The 25,061-nt window shown below is 40.5% G+C and overlaps 2 protein-coding genes across 3 annotated transcripts in view; both read left to right on the top strand.

Annotated features, from left to right (window-relative positions):
• LOC120810077 (F-actin-uncapping protein LRRC16A) overlaps positions 1 to 12,357 on the top strand; it is a 45,532-nt gene extending 33,175 nt beyond the window's left edge. The window contains 20 exon segments of the mRNA XM_040164306.2: positions 1,654 to 1,826; positions 2,274 to 2,342; positions 3,349 to 3,442; positions 3,570 to 3,668; positions 4,107 to 4,235; positions 4,364 to 4,495; positions 4,770 to 4,945; positions 5,027 to 5,114; positions 5,215 to 5,355; positions 5,929 to 5,946; positions 6,532 to 6,598; positions 6,780 to 7,006; positions 7,089 to 7,198; positions 7,310 to 7,427; positions 7,429 to 7,598; positions 7,677 to 7,887; positions 8,015 to 8,051; positions 8,196 to 8,477; positions 8,579 to 8,716; positions 8,904 to 12,357. Of these exon segments, the coding sequence (XP_040020240.2) occupies positions 1,654 to 1,826; positions 2,274 to 2,342; positions 3,349 to 3,442; positions 3,570 to 3,668; positions 4,107 to 4,235; positions 4,364 to 4,495; positions 4,770 to 4,945; positions 5,027 to 5,114; positions 5,215 to 5,355; positions 5,929 to 5,946; positions 6,532 to 6,598; positions 6,780 to 7,006; positions 7,089 to 7,198; positions 7,310 to 7,427; positions 7,429 to 7,598; positions 7,677 to 7,887; positions 8,015 to 8,051; positions 8,196 to 8,477; positions 8,579 to 8,716; positions 8,904 to 9,088 (2,664 nt within the window). The 3' untranslated portion in view covers positions 9,089 to 12,357.
• A 1,990-nt stretch (positions 12,358 to 14,347) lies between these two features.
• On the top strand, positions 14,348 to 23,628 carry LOC120810100 (secretagogin). 2 transcript variants are annotated; one of them, XM_040164369.2, is made up of 11 exons: positions 14,348 to 14,523; positions 14,736 to 14,806; positions 16,471 to 16,563; positions 19,166 to 19,255; positions 20,274 to 20,330; positions 20,563 to 20,640; positions 21,046 to 21,101; positions 21,459 to 21,504; positions 21,658 to 21,717; positions 22,508 to 22,576; positions 23,033 to 23,628. In XM_040164369.2, exons 1-11 carry the CDS (start codon positions 14,454 to 14,456, stop codon positions 23,162 to 23,164), a joined length of 822 nt encoding a protein of 273 aa, XP_040020303.1. In that variant the 5' UTR covers positions 14,348 to 14,453; the 3' UTR covers positions 23,165 to 23,628. The 2 variants fall into 2 exon arrangements, with proteins under 2 accessions (XP_040020303.1, XP_077951432.1); XM_078095306.1 differs by lacking the exon at positions 20,274 to 20,330.
• Positions 23,629 to 25,061: the final 1,433 nt, after the last annotated feature.

Below are 25,061 nucleotides of genomic sequence, written 5' to 3'. Positions count from 1 at the left end.
TTAAGCTGAAACCGTGAGGGTTTTTCTCAAATATTAATGCCATTTCAAGTAGCGGATGCGTAGAGTTGGGAACAAAACAGCACTATAAAGGTGAACTACCAAAGTACAGAACATAAAAAAGTCATCTACTCCAGCTCTCCCAATGAGAAAAATGTTGTGGCTTGATGGCATTATTGAGTTGCTCTGTGGTGTGTGTGTGTGTGTGTTGTCATTGTGAAGCATCTGGTTATCTGGCTGTGCAGGAAGGATACAAAGAAAGGACAGGAGGGAAAAACTTAATGGACTGGAATTGAAAAAGTGGTTTGCGGAGATTAAAGGTGGAGGGTCAAAGAATGGATTGAATGAATCAGGTGGGGTTAGGACAGCCGATTGATCCGTGGCCTGTTCTGAATGACGAAATACGAAAGAGGCGAAAGAATAAGACATGTGACGAAAGCAGGGTAACCACTGCGAAACAGAAAATTTGAGAACATCAAAAAAACTAAAACTATAAATAGAGACAACAAAACAAATCTCAAAACGGTTGCCACCCCTGCCACTCCCTTTATTTCTATCTCTGTCTTTCTGTCCCACACGCACATGCATACACAAGCACACACACTCTGCACGACAGACTGCCCTGCACAGACGCTTGCGTGACATAGCTGCAGGCAGCACATTTACCCTGTTGTGTTTCTGTGTCCTGGCCTGAATCCAGACCTGGGATGCTTCATGGCTGAAAGATCTGAACAGATACACAAACTGCGTTCTGTTCCAGAGAATATTGATCTAACTTTGAATATGGTATGAATGCAGCCCACCCTCATCAGCCCCGTCCAGCTGTGTAAATGACATGCATCAAACAGCAGCTCAAAGCTGGTGAACAGACGTGCGCTGTTGGACGTTTGTAAGCCCTCATATCACTCTCGCATCACAAAGAAATCCTCGTGGTCCAGTGCCGAATTTTTCATTTTGCCATGTTTCGAATGATAATACCTAGACATTTTACAAAAGCCTCTTGCGGGTCCACTTGATCTTCTGATAAATGTTTAATTGGGATTTGCCCTTTTGAGTCACCAGCCCGGGCAGGAACGTAGAGCTTTACAACTAATTATATTTGTGAAAAAATAAAGTTGGAGGAGAGGCCATTTTGAAAAATAAGATTTACAGTGATTTATTAACTGTTAATGACAATTATTTAGCTAAAATTGTGGGCAGCAAGGACATCTTTGGTATGTGGGAAAGGTATGCGTTTCCATGTTATCATTAACTTTTAAATCACATCAGACACTTTCGTAAGCATGACAAAGTTGCTGTGAGCTCTGATGACCGTGCACCACATGCACGCCCACACATTCTCATAGGAAGATGGAGCGAAATGAAAAGAATACATGGATAGTGAATACATTCAGAGACACTGGAACGTATGGATAATTAAAAATAACATTTGTTAAAGTTGGTTGTGATACACTACATGGGCTGATGCTAAAGCTAAATAAGAACTGGAGGCCGACCTGCACATTGTAGAAAAACCAAAGACCTGCCTCCTTTTAACACAGCGGGTAGTATTTGTATCCCTTGTTTTCACGTTATCAATCCTCTCTTAAACCTGTGTTTTCTCCTCCTCCCACCCCACATACAAACCCCCTTCTCCTTTATGTCTACCCTCCCCAGCCCCTCACCTCTCTGTCTCTCGCAGACTCCAGGCTGAAGAGTGATCTCACCATTGTTCTGAACGCCCTCGGCAGCAACTCCTCGCTAACCAGGTTAGACATCAGCGGAAACGCCATGGGGGACATGGGAGCCAAGATGTTGGCCAAAGCGCTACAGATCAACTCCAAACTCAGGTAGGTGTGCCTGCCACGTGGCTGTCAGCCTTAAATGGCAATCGGTAAGCAGGTAACACGTTGTGATGGCATCTCACCAGCCGCAACGTCTTATGAGGCCATGAAGTGAGTCTGTGTGAGTCTCAACTACAGACCTAAAAAGTTTGTTAACTGCATTGTGCACAGTTGCGTCACACTCATGACGACATTTGTGGCAATCACAATTGCTTTTGTCTACTTAAAACATCCATGGTATGAATCATTTATTGAAACGGCCTATATGTTGTCTACAAAACACTATAAATTCCATTCTACACGACACTTTATGCACTCAAACATGTGCATATTAATCACCAAAGAGAGGAAAAGAAAATGCAATAGGGAATAAATATGTTTCTTGATACAAGTAGATTTTACTTGATCTCCAACTAGAATGTTGTAGATCATGTCATGCGTTTGTCTGTGCAGGACTGTGATCTGGGACAGGAACAACGTCAGCCCTCAGGGTCTCCAGGACGTAGCAGCCGCTCTGGAGAAGTGAGTAGCTCTCTCTGTATCTGTGTATACTGAATCCATGTGTGTGTACCTGACTGTATGCTGATGACCGTTACAGAGCGTAGTTGATGCCTACAGCAGAACATGTTTTCTCTGAGCACGGCAACATGTGTTCGAAAAGGAAGAGAATGCGAGAGGATGAGATCAATAAAACCAGAATCAATGAATGATTCATTTTTGTCTAATGTTCTCTGTGTGAAATTGCCTGCGCATCTCAATAAATTAGCTTCCAGGACACCTCATCATCAAAACAACAATTTCCTTTTTCGGATGATCGAGTATGGGTATGGAGGCCATATTCATAATCATAACAGATCTGTGAGTTGAGGACACGAGGGAAGAGAGTCAAAGTCAAATCTTAATATGATTTGTGACAGTGTTGCTTTGCTGTGTGTGTTTATTTTTAAAGCAGACGTATATGAATAAAGATGAATCGGTTCACCTTTGAAGTTGAAAACCATCAACCTCTGACAGGCTCTTGCCTTTCGTTTACACCCTCATTTTAATCTCTGTGTTCCTTCTGCTTTCCATTCATCGCTGTCTTCATTTCTATATTCTGCCATTCTGTCATCTCCCCCATCATAATTGTTAATAAACCAACGTATGAGGGGCCTAGGGGCCATTCCACATGTAATTCTGTCTCCACCACTCACAACAGGCTGATGGAACCATGGCCTATAATTACTATATAACTCAAGGTTAAAAAAAAGTAGGTTACCCTAAATAAAAAAACTATAGATATAAATAGTTGTATCAAGAGACACCACGTGTGAATGCATTCATCTGTTTCTATTGTTGTACTACAGTGACTTAAATCGCAAACCGTGAACTCATATTGCACGATGCTACATGTATGAATTTGAATGCATCACTTTTCTTCACGTTTATTGAAATACAATAAACCTTCTGCATTTGCCTCTTTCCCTTCTTTTACAATGTGAACCAGCAGTGGAATGATAATAATGTCCTTTGGCTGTGTGTCCATCAGGAACTTTACTATTCGTTTCATGCCCATCCCCATCATCGATGCCTCGCAGGCTCTGAAGGCCAGTCCTGAGAAAACAGAAGACGCCTTGTTGAAGGTATTTCAAGATTTATCGGCTGTTTATAGTGTCAAACACCCAATAAAAAGAAAATATCTAACTGAATATACTTGATGTTATAACTTTGGTTTATTATCATGACTGTAGCCATGTGTTTTCCCCCCAGATTGAGAATTATCTCTACAGGAACCATGAAACAAGGAAATATCTCCAGGAACAGGCTTATCGGCTGCAGCAGGGCATCGTAACCACAACCACACAACAGGTGTGTAACATGACTTATTATTGGTTATTATTGAATTCATATGCAGTATAATTTGTATGTTTTCAACCAAACCTAATCTACAATTGTTTATAAAGTAGATAGGGCTGTACTAAGTGCAACATTTAATTCAGAATTGTACTAACTTAACCTTGCGCTCTCTTAAAATGTCAAAGGTGTTTCGGTCTAAAAATATCACATTTATATCTGGTGAAAACAAAGCTGCGTTTCATTGAGCCGTGTGTCTGGCCTCTGTATGTTAGTACTGTATGGAGGTAAATTGTCTCATAGCTCAAAGAAAATATCCATCTCATATTGGGATCAGGTACGGCGATAATAGACCATTTAGCCCTGAATGTGTTCGTTCATCATTAAAAAGTTATAAAAACCTAATTTTGACATTTCAAATACAAACTTTCATGTCTCATTTCTGTCTCCCAGATGATTGATAGGATTTGTGTGAAGGTGCAGGACCACCTGAACTCTCTGAGGAACTCTGAGACAGACGCCATCTTGGAGGACGTCAGGTCAGCAGAGAACCTCATCAAAGATGCAAGAAACTCCAAAACGGTGAGGAGATTAAACTCATGCACACAGGAATGAAAAGATTTGATCGTGAAGCTCATTGGAAGATCAGTCTGCTACATCCTTTCTTTGATTCCTTTATTCATCCTATTTCCATCTCTGTGTCTCCTCAGCTGCTCCCTAACCTCTACCACCTAGGGTCAGCTGCCAGAGAGGAGGTGAACAGCTCGTCAGTGGGACCCATCCAGGAGAAGCTGGAGTCTATGGCCGGGGAGGTGACTAACGTCATGGACCAACAGCTACAGGTGGGGTCCTAACAGTTACTTTAGCAAGGATGGAATATTTTTGACTGCAGACTATAAATTCTAGCTACCAAAATAAAGTATACTTGTAAATAAAGAAATCGTTTTAGTTAGAGCCCAAGTTGCAGAAATATTTTACATACAAACGGGTAAATACGAATAAATAAATACTTAGAATAAGTTACATTTTCTGTCAGCCATGAGTTGCTTTAATAAAATCCGTCATCATAAACAACAACGTTCATATCCACCCATCTGTTATCTAAACGCCTCACAGACTCTGCTGGAGTCGATGGTGGACGCAGCAGAGTCTCTGTGTCCCCATGTGATGAAGAGGAGTAGTCTTCGTCCAGAGCTAATAAAGGCCAGCTCGGCCAAGATGGTGGTACCCAAAAGCTTTGTCACTAAAACCCTCCTGGAGCAGTCTGGGGTGGATATCATCAACAAGATCAGGTGTGTAGTGTGTTGGGTTGTATCCTTTATACGTAACTAGGATTACACAAGCTAAGCGTTGTCACTGTCTCTCCGTGTCAGTGAGGTGAAGCTGAGTCTGGCGTCTTTCCTGTCTGATCGCATTGTTGACGAGATTCTGGAGGCTCTTTCTACTTCACAACTCACTCTGGTAAGATTAAATCCATCAAAACTCTAAAGTCGCTCATTTTGGTTGTTAATTCGACCTTTAAAATGCTGTAGCAGGTGTAAAGGTTGTCTCCTCCTCCCAGGCAGACCACCTGGTGCGGCGCGGTCGCCCTTTGGTACGGCAGGAGTCTGTGGATCTGGACGTCCCGGAGGAAAAGATTCCAAAAAGAGCGTCGACCGAGATGCTGGAGGCCGAGAGGCTGGAGGATCTAGAGACCTGCATGGTAGGTTTGGGTGGAACCGTGTTTTTTAACCAATCTCTGATTTATTTCATGAATTGTTATGTAGGCCCATCTTATTTCCACGCGACTTAAACTAATTTACAGTTAACATTCGTAACTGAGACAAACACAAGCAACTACAACTTGCGTTTTACTACCCTCCTCTAGAATAAATAACCCTTGGCTGATCTACATTTGCCAAAGAAAATGAAGGGTCAAATTTGTAATTCATTTGAAAAGAATTGTCTCTACGTTCAGTAAAACGTTTTTTGATAAATCCTAAGACCTGTTTTGCTTTTATAATTAGTTTTTCAGGTTTGCTCATATGTACTGCTGTTGTGATGAGCAGTAAATACAGGCTGCAGTCAACAGGAAGCATCTTCATCTGTCCCTGGTGTCTGTGCTCCTCACCCCTCTCTTCATCTTTCATCCCTCTGTTGTATTAACCTCTACTTTTACATCAACACCAGCCGTCTTTCTCATTTTTGTCTCTTACTGGCCTTTACCGTGTGTTGTCTTTTTTTCCTCTTCACTTCTGTTCCTCTTTCTTCCTCTTTCCACTTTTGCTCCATGGAGATTTTGTGCTGCACCAGCGTAAGTAATTCTCGACTGTCCGTCCATTCTCTCCTTTCAATTCGCTTTCCTTTCGTACTGCTCTTTTCCTATTCTGTCTCTTGTTGCTGCGCCTGCCTGCTTCAAGGCTCTCTGTGCTCTGTTTTTGCCAGCAGCACAAAGAGACTTGCGTATTTAAATATTTGATCCTGCTGATCTATATTAAAGATGTTGTAGAAAAACAACATGTGTTATGTATGTCATTTCTCTTCATGCCATCAAGCCACTCTGCACTGCTTCTTTCCACTCAATGCACCTTGTTCCTCACCACCGTGTAAGTGTGGATCACAGCACAATACGATACGCAACATGTGTTCCAACATAATAAGTACCTGTCTATATATAAATAGAGATGTTTGTCTTACAATAACTTTCACTCATTATAACCACCAAAGCAATAATATTCGACCTGTATCCATCAATACATATTACCACCTGTACAATGTATTATTATTGTATTGAGATTTGATTATATAGGATGATGTCTGGCATTAGTGCAAACTATGATGTCTATTCTTATTGCTTTGGTTCATTTTTTAACAATTACCATGAATTCTATCTGATCAGATGACTCCTAAATCCAAGAGGAAGAGCATCCACAGCAGAATGCTTCGGCCAGTGTCGCGTGCATTTGGTAAGCAGTTTATTATATATTCTTTGTTTATATTTCAAAACATTGACCTGTTTGAGAGTCAAATAGTAAATGATCTGCTTGATAATTATTTTGTATTGATTACTTTTATCCTTGAAGTCCTCCTAAATATCAATGTACGGTATGTTTACAACAAACCCTCTTTTGACTGTCCAACCTACAGAGATGGAGTTTGACCTGGACAAGGCCCTGGAAGACGTCCCTATCCATGTGGAAGACGCTTCAACTTTATCTCAAACTCCACCCACTCCGTCTCAGGTTCATCCAAAATCGGAGCACCGACCGCCAGTAGGGATGGTGGAGCTGCCGTCCGAGGAGGAAAAGAAGCTGCAGCACTTCACCAAACTGCGACCACGACGGAACAAGAAAATGCATTCCAGCAAAATACCTGTGAGTTAAGATTCAGTCTTTGTATGCATGTTTCAAGTTAATTTCCAGACATGGTACTAGATCCTTCAACTTTCTCTTTCAGGAAATCAACAGCGCCGCCTCTCAGGATGGGGAGCAGAACGGCCTAATGGGAAGGGTGGACGAAGGTGTGGACGAGTTCTTCTCTACAAAAGTCACCAGGATGGACTCCAAGTGAGGACAATGCTTTGTTTAAATAGTTTCTCATACTCTTTTTCCAGTATTGATGTATTGCACTCTACTTACTACAAGTAATCATTTTTGTCTCCTTCGGTTTCCTCTCAGACGTTCCAAGAGTTCCGAATCTCATGATGGAGAGAAGAAAAAGAGTAAAGGAGGATTCCTCAACCTCATAAAACGTTCCTCCAAATCAGAAAAGGCAGATAAATCAGACAAGTCCGAAAAAAAATCAGGCGACACCCCCAGTTTCAGGTAAGTCAGAGAAAACCCAGGCGACCAATCCAGCTTCAGGTTCATCCTCGGCCACAGCCGCCCCGACGCCGGCTTCCATTCCAGAGGAGCCGTCTTCACCAAAGGTGTCAGTGAAGAGCCCAGCACCTGAGCCAAAGTCCAGGTATGACTATTGTCCCCCCGTTTGTCTCAACGTACCAGTCGGCACCCGATTCACTAACCGCTCCTGTCGGCCCTGCAGAGATGCCTCCAGCCGCTCCCAGCCCACCGACTACAGCAGTAGCTCGGACCGCTCAGAAGAGCTGCGGACACCAGACTCCATGGACGAGCCCTGGGAGTGTTCAGACGGCCGCGGCAGCCCCCAAGGAAGCCGGCGGTACCAAGGGATGCAAATGATGGGCAGCGGCCTCCTCGCAGAGATGAAGGCCAAGCAGGAGAGGAGGGCACACAAGGTGAGGTGGTGTGATTTTTAAAAAAAGCAAAAGATAAAAGAAGTATGAAAAAGGTAAGGCTACTTATTATGTGTCATAGAACTGAGTAATCCATTAAAAAATAATTTTCTCCCTGTGTCTCCTCTAGTCTTCAAGCCCCGACAGACCGGACAGCAATGCAACAGGTGAGTTCCTCCTACTGAGATGAACTCACAGCTGGTTTCAGAGGATTGAAGACGTTCTCTTTGTCTTGTTTTACACCCATTGTGGTGCATGAAAATCATTGTGTGCAGTATTTTAAACATTCTTTGTTTTTTTGCGTGCGCCAGCAGCCAAGCCCCCGCCCGTCATTTCAGAAAGCCGGTCTCCCAGTGGCTCGATTAACCAATCAGACGCGGCGACGGGTCCTGCAGAGAAGCCCCCTCCTCGTGCCGAGGCAAAGCCCGACCCGGCCCGTCGTCTCAGGGCTACTTCCTCCTCTAGTTCTCCCGGGGGGCAAGTAAGTCCCAAACCACCAATGCCGCAGGGAGCGAAGCCCGCCCTGGCTGCCCGACCCACCATCCTCCAGAAGCCACGGACCGGGAGCAGCAGCAGCAGCAGGAGGAGCATAGGTACAAGCACCGGATCCGATTGCCACGTGATGATGTTTTTAATCTTCCTGTAAGATTGTTTGACAGTTGACTGTATTTGTTTCGGTATTTCTTCCTGACAGATGAGACGTCCGATTCCCCGAGCAGTGGTGGTGTCTCTGCTAAGGTCACGGTTCTTCCTACCCCGCTGAAGAGGACGGTGTCACAGAGAGACAAAGAGGGACAGTCGGGCGGCTCTATGAACAAAACCACTCAGGATGGTGGGTCACACAATGTGTCCGTCAGAATTTCGGTCGAGCATTCACTTTTTCCTTTGGCATGGGTCGATTTACCCTCGTTTCGTTCTTTTTTTGTAACCAAATAGAAGTGTAAGAAAAGCTGTGTTATTTCCGTGCTTATTGAATGATTATAAAAATTGTCATCTTCTCTCTCTATATTGTATTTTAGGGAGGGCGGGGTTTGTGTCAGACTCGGCTCAGCGACCAAACCGCCTTCGTACCAACTCTGAGGACCACGGCTCCATCAAGATAAAGGATCAATCTACAAAAACGGACAAAGCGGCGGGCAAAAAATCCTCGGACTCTGGGGAGGAAGCCGACAAAGACTTTATTTTAACAGTAAACACCTGTTAACATGAAAAAGCAACTAAAGAAGTTCTATAATCATGCATTGATACATTTTCATTTATACTGGCGGTGGTTTTCAGTCCGATCCCAAAGTAAAGATCCTCTTTGCTTTGCAGGAAGACCTGCTGTTGCATCATGCAGTAAACCGTTAGAACTAGCATTTGGTTGTCTATGATAAGGCGAAACCAACAATATTAACACAGTGGGAATAACCTCAGTAAGCTCTTGTAGTCATAACTTGTCACCTAGTAAAGCAACCCGTGCCAAGTCTCTAAGAGCTTCCATTTCTGACACCTTTTTCTCCTTTTTTCATTCCTAATCTCTGCTGTCAGGTGAAAATCTGATGTCTCTTAAAGAATAACCTTTTCAGGATTTGAGGACACTGATGTTGAAGCATATTCAGCAAAGTAGTACTGAATCTTAAATGAAGTTTGCTCTGGAACCAGTAAACTCTTTGTGCAAAAGACAGAGACCGACAGAGAGAGAAGGACTGTGAAACTATGAGTGTACATTTCACTAAAAGCTTGTCTCCCAGGGACCAAACACATGTAACAATGATATCAGGATCATTGTACTGTACTTGAACTAAAACATCCAACCAGAGCAGGACCCCACAGCAATTGTTTCCATCAATATATTTGTATAGATGATTTTTCTAAATGTTATTCTCATTATGTGCCAGTTACTTTTCTCTGGACTTCAGTGGTGACTGAACCCATTATGCAACTCATCTTGTTGGGTTTTTTTCCCAGGAAAACACGGGTTTAGCTGAGAATCTCAGCCCACCATAAACATAAACACACATTTCACAATTGATGTAGCCTGTCTAACAGCAAAAAAACACCAGTCCTTTAGAGCAGACCGACTGGGCTTAAAGTCTGCTGGGACACATGAAACCGCCTGTCTGCACTCTGCTTTGTCTCTTTGTGGGAGAGCTGCAGTAACCACATGAAGTGTTGTACTGCAACTACCACTGATAACTAATCAATATGGCTTAAGCACTGTTAACTAACACTGTTCTCTTTGTTCAGACACTGTGGAAAAAAATCATTTACTGTATCTATGATACCTTTAAACCGTGGATGTCTATTTTCTGCTGTTTATGGCGGAAGTGAGTATGTGTCTGTCAATAAAGAGCCATAGAGAGGCCCATCATAAAAAGGTTTAATGGTTAATAAAGTAACAACAGCTTTCTATGTAGCTGGAACTTAACTTAAAAAAAACAAAAAAAAACAAATGTTAACCACTTCTAAACTCACACATACTCTAAATTGCTCTTAAAGACAGATTCATACCTCACTTCTAGTAACACTTGTTGATCAATATTATTATGATCAATGATTAATATTATGACAGAAAAAATCTTCAGTCTTCTCTTTGTATGAAAGCTGGATACTGAGGAAACTCAGCTTTCAAACACTTTCATGGATTTCAAATTCAGCTCATTTTCAATTTGTTCTGTACGAAGACACGTTTGGAACTTCAAACTATAAGGATCTGGCATTTGTTAAAACCTGATTGAGAAAACCGTGTCTGAAGTGAACGTAAAGCGTAGCTGGATTCTCACCACAGGGACCTTTTGGCTGTTCCTGACCTGAACGCTATTCAAGACAACAAGGACACACGTCGGTCTCAGGCCGATTCCCCTCAGCGCTGTCTTTTGCCAGCAAGGAATGCCCTTTTCACACTGCTACACAGTCGACATACAAGTTCTACAGGTCATGTCCAAAACCATTCATCTCATCATCAATAGACAAAGGTTAAAAAAAGAATTCAGATTTTGTCGACCGATACCTCTTATCTGCAGTTTGTATGCCTAGCGTTGCTTTGAATAGATAAAGAGGTTTAGCCGTGTCATTAAATTATGTCTTATTCTTCTCATATTGGTGTTGCTATACTTATCAGTTAACACCCAAGTTGTGATTAAGACTGAGAAAAAGCAAACAAACATGGAGGCCTCACATTAGTCAATCATTTAAGGGGAATTACATACATTTACTGGATAGAATGCTATATTGTCATTGGACATCCTTTTCCAATTACCTTAGCAGTCGTACAAAGTAAAGACAGAAATGCTCATCGCAAGTCAGCAACATAATAATCTTCCTGACTTTTGTTCTACGTGATGTGAACGCAGCATTAAACCCTGTAAATACCTGAATGTGAGACCCAGCAGATGCTTCATTATCTGTCTATCTGTGCTACAGCATTAATATTTAATGTAAGCCAGCCGTCGCTCTTCATGCCCGGTGTGAAAAGGGCACAACTGGTGTGTGTTTTGTTGTATTGTCCTATTCTAGTCAGAGCCAAAAGTCTTACTGGTGCACCTTGACCCATGACGTCTTTTTTTCAAGATTACGATGAGATTTTACTTGTTTGTCTCTCGTCATTCCTCAGAAATAACACAAGTTTCTTCTGTAAGTAGTTCATTTAGTGTTAGATGTCAACAACTGCTTCAAATTACAGCCAAAGTTTCACAACTGAAACATTTCTTCTAGGTTGAGCGGTGTTCCAGGATACTGGATAAAATGCCGCTGCATCCTTTGCAATATGTTTAAAGCAAACGGGGCTGTGAGCTGGATTGTTTTTGCCATATCCAAATGGAAGGAAATCTGTTTGGGATTTTAGAAGCAGCTGGCTGTGTTTCTGTTGTGCGAAAGCCTGATGAATAATTTGAAACTACTTCATTTCTGTTAAAAATAACCAGAAGCGCTGAGTCTTGACTCCTACGTCGACCTGTGTGTGACTGCATGGTGTGGCTGTGAGTTGTACTGTATGTAAATACGTGCTTTCATACATGTAGGAGTGTGTGTGTGTGTGTGTGTGTGTGTGTGTGTGTGTGTGTGTGTGTGTAGATATGCATGTGTAATACACGCACATGCAATACACTATGACACATTCACACCCCTATGTGAGTACAGCAAAAACCTATTTTGTTTTGGTACTAAGTACACTACTATACTAGGGGTTTGTTTTGTAAGTTATTTGGAATAAAAAGAAACAGTGGACGGTGATGTATTGATCATTTGTTGTTTTTATTCTTGTACATTGTGTTCATAAATGTAGTAATTATTTCATTGTATGTATTAATTTGCTGTTACATGTAATACGTTAAATGCTACTTTCATTATGATTTAAAAAAATGAAATGAATGCAAAACCTTTCCCTGAGCTGGAAAAACTGAATGCATAAAAAAATGACTTGTTTGCTCATTATCAGTCCTAATAGGTTATTTGTTCCAGTTTCTCATGGCTCAATAAAATCCACTAAGTCATTGTGTTGACTTTGGACATTTCTTCATGCAAATACAATGCTGCATTGCCTTTCTTTGGAACATTTCTTTAAGTCCTTACAGACCTTCTATCGCCTCCCTTCAAGCACATGCTAGAATGAAAGTCTTTCCTTTTGAGGTCACAGGAGCAAGGAAACCTGAGGGGTCAAACCAGCTATTTATTGCTGAAAGCACTCCACTTGTAAAAAGGCCTCTGATTCTGTGGAACTTGTATCAGAAGTGACATGCCAGCTGAACTGGAATAAGTTCTCAGCTCAATCTTCAACAGCAATGCATCACTTCCAGTCTGTTGGATGTAATTTTGCTAAATTTCAACTGCCTCAGCTTCAGTTGGAGAAGACTTCAGAGTATTGCCCACGTAGAAATCACTGTCTACAAACTGCATCACTACCATACTGCCCCTTGGTTTTTCCTTGCTGCCTTTGTCAGTCCGAAGGTTGCTACAGCTGGAGACGGAGACCGAAGACACAAACTCCCATGTGGTAGTTTGCTAACTAATTAATTAACTAATTGCTCATTAATTAACTAATTGTTGTATCAATGGCTTCCACAATAAAACTGTGCTTTTCTGCCTGATCTTCCCACAACCCCAGCAAGGATCTTCCTTGTATGTGGTTCAGGTGTACCATTGGCATGAAGAAACCTTGCTTTGTTCATCCGAGATCCTTCATCCTTTTTGATGTTCTACCGCCGGTCCAAGCCGAGCAGTAAGGAAGCTTTGGATCGATCCCTGCTACCAAAGCTTCAAACTATGAAGCCCTGGGTAGCCTCGAGGGTTTCTACTTGTATCGGTGTCTTTTCACAACAAACTTGGCCAGGTTTGGGAAAATAGCCTGGTTGATGTTAACAACTCTGTTCACAACCGACTGACTATGATCTGACATGACTAGCGGGGGACAAACAGGTCACGTGACCAGTCGTTAGTGTCTAATGTCTCATAACCAATGACCCATGTGAAGTAATCTGAACATTTACTTTTAATTTGTTACGGGACTTACACAGCGGCCATTTGCATAAAAGCCCCACAATTGAGAAGCCACCAGGGCTGCAGATATGAATGCGGTCAATAAAGGGTTTTTCATTGGTATCTTTCAAAAACGTATGTTTGAATATGCTCTCAAGTCTTTTGTTAGTTTTTTCTCTGTACTACTGTGCTCTCTAGTGGTGGAGGCCTGCTACAACATCCTGATGCAGCAATGCTTCTCCAAACAGGCACCATAATGAGGAAAACAGTGGAAGGTGACCCTTGTGGAATGATTTAAATGTCTTTAATGAGATAAAATACTTCCGCAGGATTTCCTATCTGCCATAACGTCTGTTGAGAGCAGAAGTTTACTGCTGGAAACAGACTCATGACCCAGAAATGGGAATCAGGAGGCCAACAGAAACTCAAATAATAAAAATCAACAAAGATAAAAGACAACAAAGTCCACAAAATAAAGTATTAGTAGAGGGTCCACTTAGGTGTTTTGCTCAATGGTAATCCATCGTCGCCTTTAACACTTTAAATCGGTTAGCATCATGAGAGTCAAGTGCAACGACCTTAAGTTGGAATAGTTGTTTTGAATATGATTCTTACATTTTTTTAAATAAATATCTCACCCCTGCAAGATTTCTCAGAGCGCTCTAGGACTCATATGAGCCTCTACGTAACTGTAAGAATGCTTACATTAGATTAATGAAGCTTTGAGTCCGCAGGCCACGTTCATGCGAAATATTGTAGATGCAGTTACTCTGCTGCTGTGTGATGACGACCAGTTTGTAATAAAGGAGCTTGTCATTTTCATTTGATTTGCAGTGCAACAACACACCCACCAGATGGCAAATGCAATGCAAAAGCATTATCTATCTCTCTCTCTCTCTCTCTCTCTCTCTCTCTCTCCCTCTCTCTCCCTCTCACACACACACACACACACACACACACACACACACACACACACACACACACACACACAAACCCAAAAGAGGAGGAGTTTTTCAGAAAGAGCATGTGTCAACCAAGCGGGCGACGGCTCAGTCACAGTTTGTCACCTCATTGTTTCTTCGTGGTAACAGGTTTCTTTGCCTTTCTTCATTAAAATGGACAGTGCTTTTGATAACCTGGATGCAGCTGGTTTCCTGGAAATCTGGCAACACTTTGATGCAGATGGTGAAGACAGACAGTATTTTTTCTCTATCTATCTTATACAGAAAAAGTGCACTCCTCCAAAATGTATCTTCTTTCGTTACAAGACATTAGCGAGAAAATTGTGATGACAGATGTATGAGTAAAGGAAGTATCACTCAATATTTTAATTTTGAGGAAAATGTTGACTTTCTATAATATTAAAGGACTTCTATGGCACTTGTTTTATTTGACAGATAACGGTTACATCGAGGGCAATGAGCTAGATGACTTTTTTCGTCACATGATGAAGAGACTGGGTCCGGAGGTAAGTCAACTTTGTTTATGTTCATTTTGCCATAACGTGTGATGAATATAGTGTTAACACTGCGCGAAGCTATGACCAGGCCACCAGACACACAAACACACACAGTATAAGCAAATGCTAATACTATTAATGTTGTAAATAATGTTAGTTAAATCACTGTTTTTCAAGATACAATGACATTAAATGGTAATTCATTCAGATGTGATTAATTTTCTCCTGTTTGGGTTTATTCTTGAATTTTAGACTCCATTTGTCGACGTTGAATGATAAAACACCGTTTTCATGTAGCGCTTGAGATCTCTGCTGTGTGGGCAGCAGAAGCTCTTGCCTTCATGGGTGGGGTGACTGTAACGATGTAGAGACACAATTAAAGAGCTCTGGTCAGTGTCAAGGGAGACGTTCCTGACCAGTTACAATGGAAAACCGAATGGGCGAACAACTATTGGCACATTTCCCGGTGTGTGCTTGTGTGTGCGTTTGGATGAGATACTAATGGGGTTTGTGCTAAAACAAACAGATCACCGACCACACGCCACTTTGTCTCTCTGATGTTTGCTTTCCAGCATAAATGCCCTGTGAAAAGTACTGCTGTCGCTGCCTCATGTCAGTCAATCTATTTTATTGTATTCAGCCATATTTGTGTCTACACTTCCTCTAAGGCAACACATACAGTACAGTAAAGATGAATTTGCAGAATAAATCTAATATCAGTGTCGGTTAAAGCATAAATACAAGGTTTGGTCATGTGGTGTGCATAGTGTGAGCACATTAAGTCAAACAATAATTCAGCTGATACTGAAGACCTTTCTCTAAGGAGCAAGCATTAGACTCCTGCTAGTCTGCACTCAATGAGCTCTGCACTGCATGAAATATGGCTAATAAACAATAGGTTTCCATAGTTACAGTACGTTGATGGGGGGCGTTTGCAAAGTAAGATTAAAAGATTAGCTCCTAAATATTTTGTGGGGAAACGTTGTTGGCTAGTTGAGAAAGAAACTGGTTTGCACAGAAAACGGAAATGTGATGGTTAACTCAAGCCTGCAAAGAAACCTCGCATCCTGAAGTGCATCTAGTGCATCTAACTTCACGAGTGACCGTGTGGTCGACTGATGAGAATGTTTAGAATAGCTTTCATGTATTTCATAGAGGTATTTGCAGGATGTTGCATGTCGCAGCCAGAAGCAGCCGAGTCGTTGACTAACTGTAAAGGCCTAAAAAAAAATGATGACACTGTGTTTTAGAAATGTCTCATCGCATCTTGGATGACAAGTAACGGTGGCAAAGCTTTGTGGTTAAAACACCACAAGCTTTGTTCCGTCTATCAAAGGGACCAGGTAGATCGAGGACATGTAGAGCGAGCTACATAAACGCTTAACAAACTATTAACCTGGGGTTGAGAAAAACGAGACAAAGAAGTATCCATGGTGACTTGGCTTAAAATAACTGTGACTCAGCCAGTTCTTAAGCACCATGCTTTGCAGTACCAATGTACAATGTGATGTTATCATCGTTCAGGTTCATTTTTTCCTTAAAATTGTCTGTAGTTAAATAAACTGTATTATTCCATTTTACCCTTCATATATTGTATCATCAATATGTGTGCAGTTCAATGACGGTTTTTAGCTGGAACATCACTTGCATTTCAAGCTGTTGTGTCTGTTCAGGAGAATGTGACAGATGAGAGAGTCCAGAAGCTGAAACAACGGTTTATGTCCGCCTATGATGTCACAGCTGACGGGAAACTACAGATTCAGGAGGTAAAATATACATTTTTTCTTGCTTGAATCGTTCGCTCATTTACCTGACAATTATTTCCTTCATACTGAATTGTGGTTCAAGTAAAGGTGAAGCACATATTCACATTCATATTTATGGTCCAAAGCACTTTGGTGACATTGAGTGTCTCACCACACATGTCGTCTTCCTGTAAAACGTCCCCTCTATCTCTTTCTCTCGGCTACCAGCTGCACCAACTGAAAACCTTCTCACTGTGACTTCCTCCTTATTCTATTTTCATTATAAGAAATGGTCTTCCTCTTCACTGTCTCTCAAGCAGACTTATCAGTTCCTCTAACCACTTTCTTGTCTTCCCTTTATCTGCTTTGCATGCATGAAGAAACAGCCAGAAGAGAGCATTTACCTGAATTAAATACCTATTTACTGTGTATAATGTATACACAGTATGCACCACATGTGGAGCACACATTTATCAGGAAAAGTCATTCATGCAGGTAGATTCTGAGACTCTTTCAATAAATCAAACTTGACTGAGATTTCAACACACTGCATAAAAAAGCGACATTTCAATGACACTGCTTTCTCAGCCTCCACTCTGAGTAATTGAGGCTGCTTCTGGCACAGCTGCAGAAATTCATCAGAGCATTTCTTCTATCGTGAAAAAGCCACTTAGGGCAATTACTTAATGCATTGCACCCAACGACCCGTGACGGATTGGCTTTTACTCAATCAATACATCCCTTCCACATCAGTTATTCAAGATTCAAGCTATTTATTGTCATGTGTACAGTCAGTTACTCTTTCTAAATTCTTCCTTTCACATAATTACGATAACAAACTAAAAAGAGAAAATTACATAAATATATACAAAGTCATCCCATTGTTGCAAATATTGCAGGCAGAATTAGTGACGTGTCACAGCAGCAGTCAGTCATAGTTCAGTACGTACATGTGTGGGGGGGTCCCCGTGCTCACAGTTCTTGTGTTGGAAGTGCGGTTGGCTAACAGTGGGATCGAACCACTTAGCAACAAGCCCTGCCAGCCAGAGAAAGCATCCGTCAGACTTTCTTTCCATTTGATACGCATGCCCTCTTTTTTCCACATTTAAAATCTGTCCATCTTACTGAGTGAAACTCATTGGGAGATTTACATATGTTACTATGTGAATTTAATGGGTGTAGTTGTAAGTGAAATTGACAAAGACATACAATATATATTGTACAGTGTTCCATTTCAGTGGATTAGTTACATCTGGTCAATACCCGAACCACCAGTATGAGGTACTGGTCCAATGCAGCCAATTGTCAGCTGCATCCCAATTAGAACAAATGTTCATGTGTCTCTACTGACCAGTTTTGGACTCGTTGCTTCTTTGGTTAGACTGTTGGCTCTGCTCTCAATGCTGTCACCTTAAGAAGGAAGTTAGAATTCAAGCGATAGTATCCTGTGTGGTTGCCACAGCAAATGCTGTTAGCCCTCCAGTGCATTATCGTAAATGGCTAATTTGTTAAAACCTAGTGCTAACTTACTATCTATTTAAATCCATTGATATTGAGCTTCTCACTTTCCACTGCAGGGTGAGCAAATGTGCAGTATAATGTGAATTTATTGTGACATATTTATCTAATTGGGTTGACACTTGATGAACTGCAGTACTGCACAGTAGGCTTTATGTATAGGCTACTTTGTGGGTGCCATTCTGTTCACAAAGAACACTTGTACTTTCTGTATTTGTATATTGTTCAATAGATGGATTCAACAATATGTTGATGTATTGTTTATTTCCAGCAACTGTCAACTGTTCTTTATTCCTAACATCAACATGTCATATTATGCCCACAGTTACACATTAATGTTCCTGCCTGTAACATTCAAAGGCATCTGCTTAAAAAGGGCTTAACATTAGCATGTACATGTGAAACCCAATACATCTTCCCCTGTGCATGGTCCAACCCCTATGACATCACTACTGATGTCATCCAGTGCAAGCATAGAGGAAATGTCCGTCTGCTGCTCTATTATCTGGTGGCCATGATGAGCAGCAAACAAAGATATCAATGACTAATGAAATGCTGAATGGAATGAAATGTGAGGACAAACGGTGCGTTCTCACCCACTCAGTGACACCAAGACATGAAAACTGAAAACATCCAACAATTGTTTATTGAAGTGGATTAATCGGTGTCTCTTTCCGAACAGCTTTGCTGAAGTTGCACATCGCGGACGGTGCACTGCCATTATCTGACCAAGCGGTTCTTTGTAAACCCAAAGGCCGCAATATCATCTTGAACAGTAATTAGATTGAAGATGGGGGCCAGTTTAATCTGCTAATGGAGGTCTGATACAACTCAAGTTCAGATGAGAGGAGCAACGTGAACTGGAGAGGTGCCAGGAGAAGAAGCCTCTGTAGGGTTGTTATAGTGCTAAAGTGGTACAATAGTTCCATAAGATTGATTTCTTCTACAGAAAATAAAAACTGACCCCTGATCTGAGCATAATTACATGATTGAACATTTTGAAGTTTCTATGTATGACTTTAAACTTGGACATAACTTATTAAGATGAGACGTTTGACATGATCAAATGACTGCTCTCTGGTGTGACCTCTGACCTGTCTTCTAGTTGGCCAATATGATCCTCCCTGAAGATGAGAACTTCCTGTTAGTTTTCCGTAGAGAAGCTCCTCTGGATAACAGTGTAGACTTCATGAAGGTAAGGTCACTAGGTAAATCATGAGATGTCAGATAACAACATTAATTATTTTGCACATATATGCGAACCTCTCAACAGAGGAAACGGGCCAATCCACAAATAGTACATCAAATACACTGTCAATGAATCAAGCCTTAAAAACTAAAAACAGGTTAGGCAAGGGACTAACGCATACACAAAGTGGCTTTTCATTGTTTGACTGGAGCCCAGTGTTGACTGTTTAATCATCATCCTTATTCTCTGATACAAACACATGAGGCATAAACTGGATGATTGGTAAAATGTCACATAAGTAACACATTTCTATGCTTGAAGGTGTAAGAATTGCAGTTGAGTTTCGATTGGCTTTGTTCAGTTATTCTGAGCAGTTAACGGCAACCAGGAAATAGATCAAGAGATGTAAGAAGAAGACAGTAAGAATTTTATCATGGAAAATGCAACACATTTTTCTGTACAACCAGATCCATCAGATCTATGACTTGGAGTCGCAGCACATGCGATGCATGAGGAAGTCTTCCGACTTCTAGTCTTACAGGAACCAGTGCAGGGTTTGACTTTATGAAGTGGTGACAACACTCAACGCTAACATTGTTAACTTTGATAACATTATAAATAAGAAATACTTTTAACCACCTGGATTATGAATCTATCTACAAACACACACACACACATCTCATATCTCTCTCCTTATATATAGACATATCTATAGAAATACATACATATATCTATCTATACAGATATGTTTTCATATATATATATGCATATATATATATATATATATATATATATATATATATATATATATATATATGTATGCATATCATTTGTTTAAAAAAGAATAACATTTCAACAGGGAATAATAGTTCTACTTGTGAGAGTTACATTTAAAAAATATAATAGATTTTCACCACTAGCTATAAAGAGGCTATTTACGTTATTGCATTAATTCCAACTAGTTCAAATTCACCTGTGCACTTGTCAACATTTGCCAATTTTTGACCGGTCCTCCCCCCTGTAGATATGGAGGAAGTACGATGTTGACTGCAGCGGCTATATATCAGCTCTGGAGCTCAAGGTGGGTCGTACACACACGACAGAAGACCAATTTCACATCTCTTTTTCTGTTAGAGGAAAAACCTTCAGTGGTGGAAAACAGAGAATGAGTTTAACCCTCAGGCACCATTTCCTGTAGTGACATTCACACATTCAGATGTTTGTCTTCTCCCTTACTACACAGTAAAGAAGTATTTTTTGCGTCTCCATTGATTCTTTAATTTTCTGATTATTTGATAAACGTTTGTTCTTAGGCTTTCCTGAAGGATCTGTTCCAAAAACATCTCAAGGAAGTATCATCTGATAAGCTGGATGAGTACACAGACGCAATGGTAACCATACAACCTTCCCCAGCGAGCTTCTCTCTGTGTTGTCTGGCGTTTAAACAGTTAAACAAATTCTTCCTACTTGGGTGTGATGGTGATCTGACTTGCAATCGGTCGCAGTTGACAGATATGATTATGCTAAACCTTTTCCTTCCTGTACTCAGCATGCATTTGGATAAATTGGTCACTCTACAGGGCCTGAGATTGGGCAACAGGCTTTGTTGCCGGGAGGTGTTTAACAGTGAAATTTTGCAATTTCAGTTTCTAACAGTACATTTATTAAAATCAAAAATGCATATCGAATGATAAGTTGAGTCTAGAGTCACAGGTTGTGTGAAGAAATAACTACTTACAGATTTACAGTTGCTGAATTTCTTTTTGTCTTCTTCAGTACATCCTCTTTTTTTGCAGATGAAAATCTTTGACAAAAACAAGGATGGCTGTTTGGATTTGAACGACTTGGCCAGGTACTTTTCAAAGAGCAGGATAATTATTATATACATAAAGTGCTTGCATTTCACAAATGTTGGCTCGGAATAAAGAAGATCACATTGGTGAAATCACATTGGTGAAATACTAACATCTTTAACATGTAAAAACTTTCTGTAAGACAGTTAATAGTAACATTTTTATGCTAAAAATGTATTAAGTGCGTAATGGGCATTGGTGGAGGTGGGGAGACACAGCATGCATCTGCATAGATGAGTAATGAACAAAAAATAAATAAAACACACAATGCACCAACCGTTAGTGGTACTTTTTAAGAACATTATTCTCTTTGATAACTTGACTGCTGGTGAAATATGTATTTCTTCTTCAATTAGGATCTTGGCCTTACAGGAGAATTTCCTGCTCCAGTTTCAAATGGATGTAAGTTTCATCCTCATCTTGATCTTTTATATTTGACAGATGAAAACACAAAGTTTAACATACATAGTTGTATTCTTTTAATTTTTCTAATTTCTCTCCATACATGTACTCTTGGTGTACAATAATTACACTCTCACTCTTTTTTACCCAAAGGCCTGCAGTAAAGAGGAGAGAAAGAAAGACTTTGAGAAGATCTTTGACCATTACGATGTTGTAAGTACAATAATGCGCTTTGTGAGACCCCGGTGATTACTGGGGCGTCCTGAAGGAAACCCTGCGATAAGGCAGAAAATTAATACACCAGGCTTCTTGACTAATAGTTGAGGGTTTGAATCCCAGCCATCTATAAGGAAATGTCCTATTAGAGAGAACGGAAACGACCACCTTTCACTTATTCCTACAAGGGTCTCCTAAGCAGCCCAATAGCTGTTTTGCATCATTCTCTCATTGAAGGACAATAGTACTCTATAGCACAAGGGAAGTCAATTGTGATGCTTGTGATGAAAGCTTTCCAGTCAAGGCCGACCTCACCTCCACAACACACCCTCAAATGTGCCTGGTGTGTGGGGGTCCCTGAAGAGGGCAGCAACAGTGACTCCAATTAGCTTCATTGCTTTCTGTAATGAAACGTGATCAAATAAATCACCCATTAGATTGTCAGCTCACTCTCTGGGCTGATGAGTTAACACTCTTAGACTCATTCAGAAAGCGTCTCCGGGGCTACATATCCCCTGTCAGGATTCACTAATAAGCTTTCCTTATTCTGTGAAATTATTTATTATTATTCGGCCCACGTGAAACGGCTGTCAAGCCAACGTGTTCGTATACCTGCAGTGAGAGAGTCAGGAGAAAGGTTTTTCACTGTGGTCGGTGGACATTACAAATACATACGCCCAGGAAAGGGGGACTAACGGATGACTGAATAATGGGTGTCCGATGTGAATTTCATTAAGTAATCTGCACTCCTCCGTTCTCTTTTTCTGTGTCTTTCGTCCCTGTTCAGAGTAAGACAGGAGCACTGGAGGGTCCTGAAGTGGACGGCTTTGTCAAAGACATGATGGGGCTGGTCAGGGTAGGACATGACACAATAGGCTTTATGATGTTCTAATATTTGAGTGTTTTTTACATCAAGTACAACTGTTGCAATATATATCTATATATGAATCAGGAAAATAAACTTAGAAAATCATCAATAAAATGAAAAGTATTGGTTGCATCGCTACAACATTCTCTATTACTACATCAACTTTACATATAATGTACTGTCATAATTCTTTGAGCATTGCGATTCGATATTACAATGCAATATTTTGTTTATTTAGTCAACGGAAAAAAGTTGAATCATAGAATTCTCTTGAACACTAAAAAAAATTTCAGTCTTGTTTTTTCCATATATCTATTTTTTGTAAATCTTTATACTCGTAAAATGTGAAAAGACAGAATGGACTCTGGTATAGTTCATAATAGGATGTAAGCTTAATGTCTTTCCACTCTCCTTCTCCCTCCTTCTCTCCTCGGTCGTCTCCAGCCCAATCTCACCAGTCCCGAGCTGGACAAGTTAAAAGGCATCCTGCTACGTCACTGTGACGTCAACAAGGATGGAAAGATCCAGAAAAATGAGCTGTCTCTGTGTCTGGGAGTTAAACCTAAACTTGGTTAAGAGTGCTGTAATATATATAGATATCATGGAACTGATTGCATGTTTTTTCAATCAGACTGGTCTAATTACTGGCTTTTTTAAGGTTGATGTTCATAGTCAGTTCAGTCTTAAAATGGTAAACACAATCTGATAATGGGGGAAGAAAACATGTATATATATCTATATCTATGTAGATATATATTTGTTTCTTCCGCATGTTGTGAGATGAGAAAAAAGATATATATATATATATATATATATATATATTCTAGGTAAAATGACTGTGTTGTGGTGTATGAATCAATTTGTTTAAAAGTTTTTCATTATAATATGAAGTTTTTCATTGTTTGTTACTCATATTTGTTGGCTTACGTTTAATTTTAGCTACGTGCATGTTTCTGTGCAAAGGTAGACTGAATCAAGTACAGTATGTTGTAATATCATTATAATGCATTGCAGAGGAAATAAAGCAATGAGCATAATAATTCAGATTTTCCCTTTTTCTTTTTATTATTAGATTGTAATCTACTTAGTATATAATTATAGAATTGAATAGATTGGGCCCATTGTCACAGATAGTTGATCCAGCCAGTTGAGTCATTATTGGTTAATATCCGATATCGGTAAATTCCAAATTGCAAAAATAATTTGAAGTTAATAATTATAATCATGTTATATAACTTACTAAACAGTATAATACAACATTTTATAATGCAAATTTTGTGACTGGAATCGACATGAATTTCAAAAAGTAACGTTTAAAGAAAAACAATGTATGCATACTATATACTATTCTCGGGTACACGTCTTCCCATCTTCCCCAACTGTATGCGAGGTCACTGCCACACTAACTCTGTGTGATCCAACCAGCTGACAGGACCAGCCGCTGTTTGCTAGGTCAGAGCTAGACATTAAACAGCAGCTTGATAAATAGTAGAAACCATTCCGGCCTTTAAAAGGAAGCAAATGGTGCGGCTCTAAAAGCTTTACTCAAATCCCCCTGATTGCCTTTGACTCCTCACAGAACTGTTGTGCATGAGTTCAAGTTGTCTCTATCTCTGTCTGTCTGCGCTTTATGAACAAAGAGACACAACTGCAAACCTTAAACCGCACACTACAGTGTGTTTATCAACAGTAGATGGATACACTTGTGTAGGTGTTTGTGTGTGTTTGTACTTTATAGTGAAGGGCGTGTGATTGTGTATTTGTGTGGGCAGCGACTGTGTAGCAGCTGCTGCAAAACAAACAGTTTCCCATTTAGGCTGAAAGCCTAAAAGCCTCGCTCCTCAGTCCACCCTCATGACTTCATTACCATGGGGAGGGTAACGTATATACGATCAATATCACTGTCAAGTGGCGTTACAGCAGAGTTTAAGCATTCTAATGTAGGCGTAATCAATGATGTATTCCCTCTCAGTTGCAAAATACCCATATATATCATTAAAGTGATTGTATCATTCACATTTGATGTTGGATTCAGTTATTTTCCTGATTGTCAGCCTTCCGAGATGAAATCTTAACCCAAAGGAAACAGGCCTTTGTCTTTAGTAGTGTTTTATGAATTATTAATTATGGAGAGTGAGAAAGAGAGAGAAAGAAAGAGACCCCCACTTGCGTTGAAGGTTATTATTGGTTCATGCTGCTCTCTAGTGGTCAGACTGTTACATTGCAGGCCTTAGACATTCACCGGCTTTTAACAACAGATTTCTGCGAGACCACGAAAAGACGGTTTTCTTACTCAAGCTGCTCAAAACAGCAGAATAAAAAAAAAAAACGGTCTTACTCTGAAATGAACAGAAAGTTGTAATCGTACCGCTAATAATATCGCTACACTGAGGATGGACAGCTTCCCTTTAACCCCCAGAGGAGGGTTCTCTTCCTCATTATAATATGTTGCCTGTCTGTTGTGATAAACGGC

Source organism: Gasterosteus aculeatus, chromosome 20 (genome assembly GCF_964276395.1).
Source record: "Gasterosteus aculeatus chromosome 20, fGasAcu3.hap1.1, whole genome shotgun sequence".
Taxonomy (NCBI): domain Eukaryota; kingdom Metazoa; phylum Chordata; class Actinopteri; order Perciformes; family Gasterosteidae; genus Gasterosteus; species Gasterosteus aculeatus.
The sequence above is the reverse complement of the archived record's forward strand: the minus strand, read 5'-3'. Positions and strand labels throughout refer to the sequence as shown.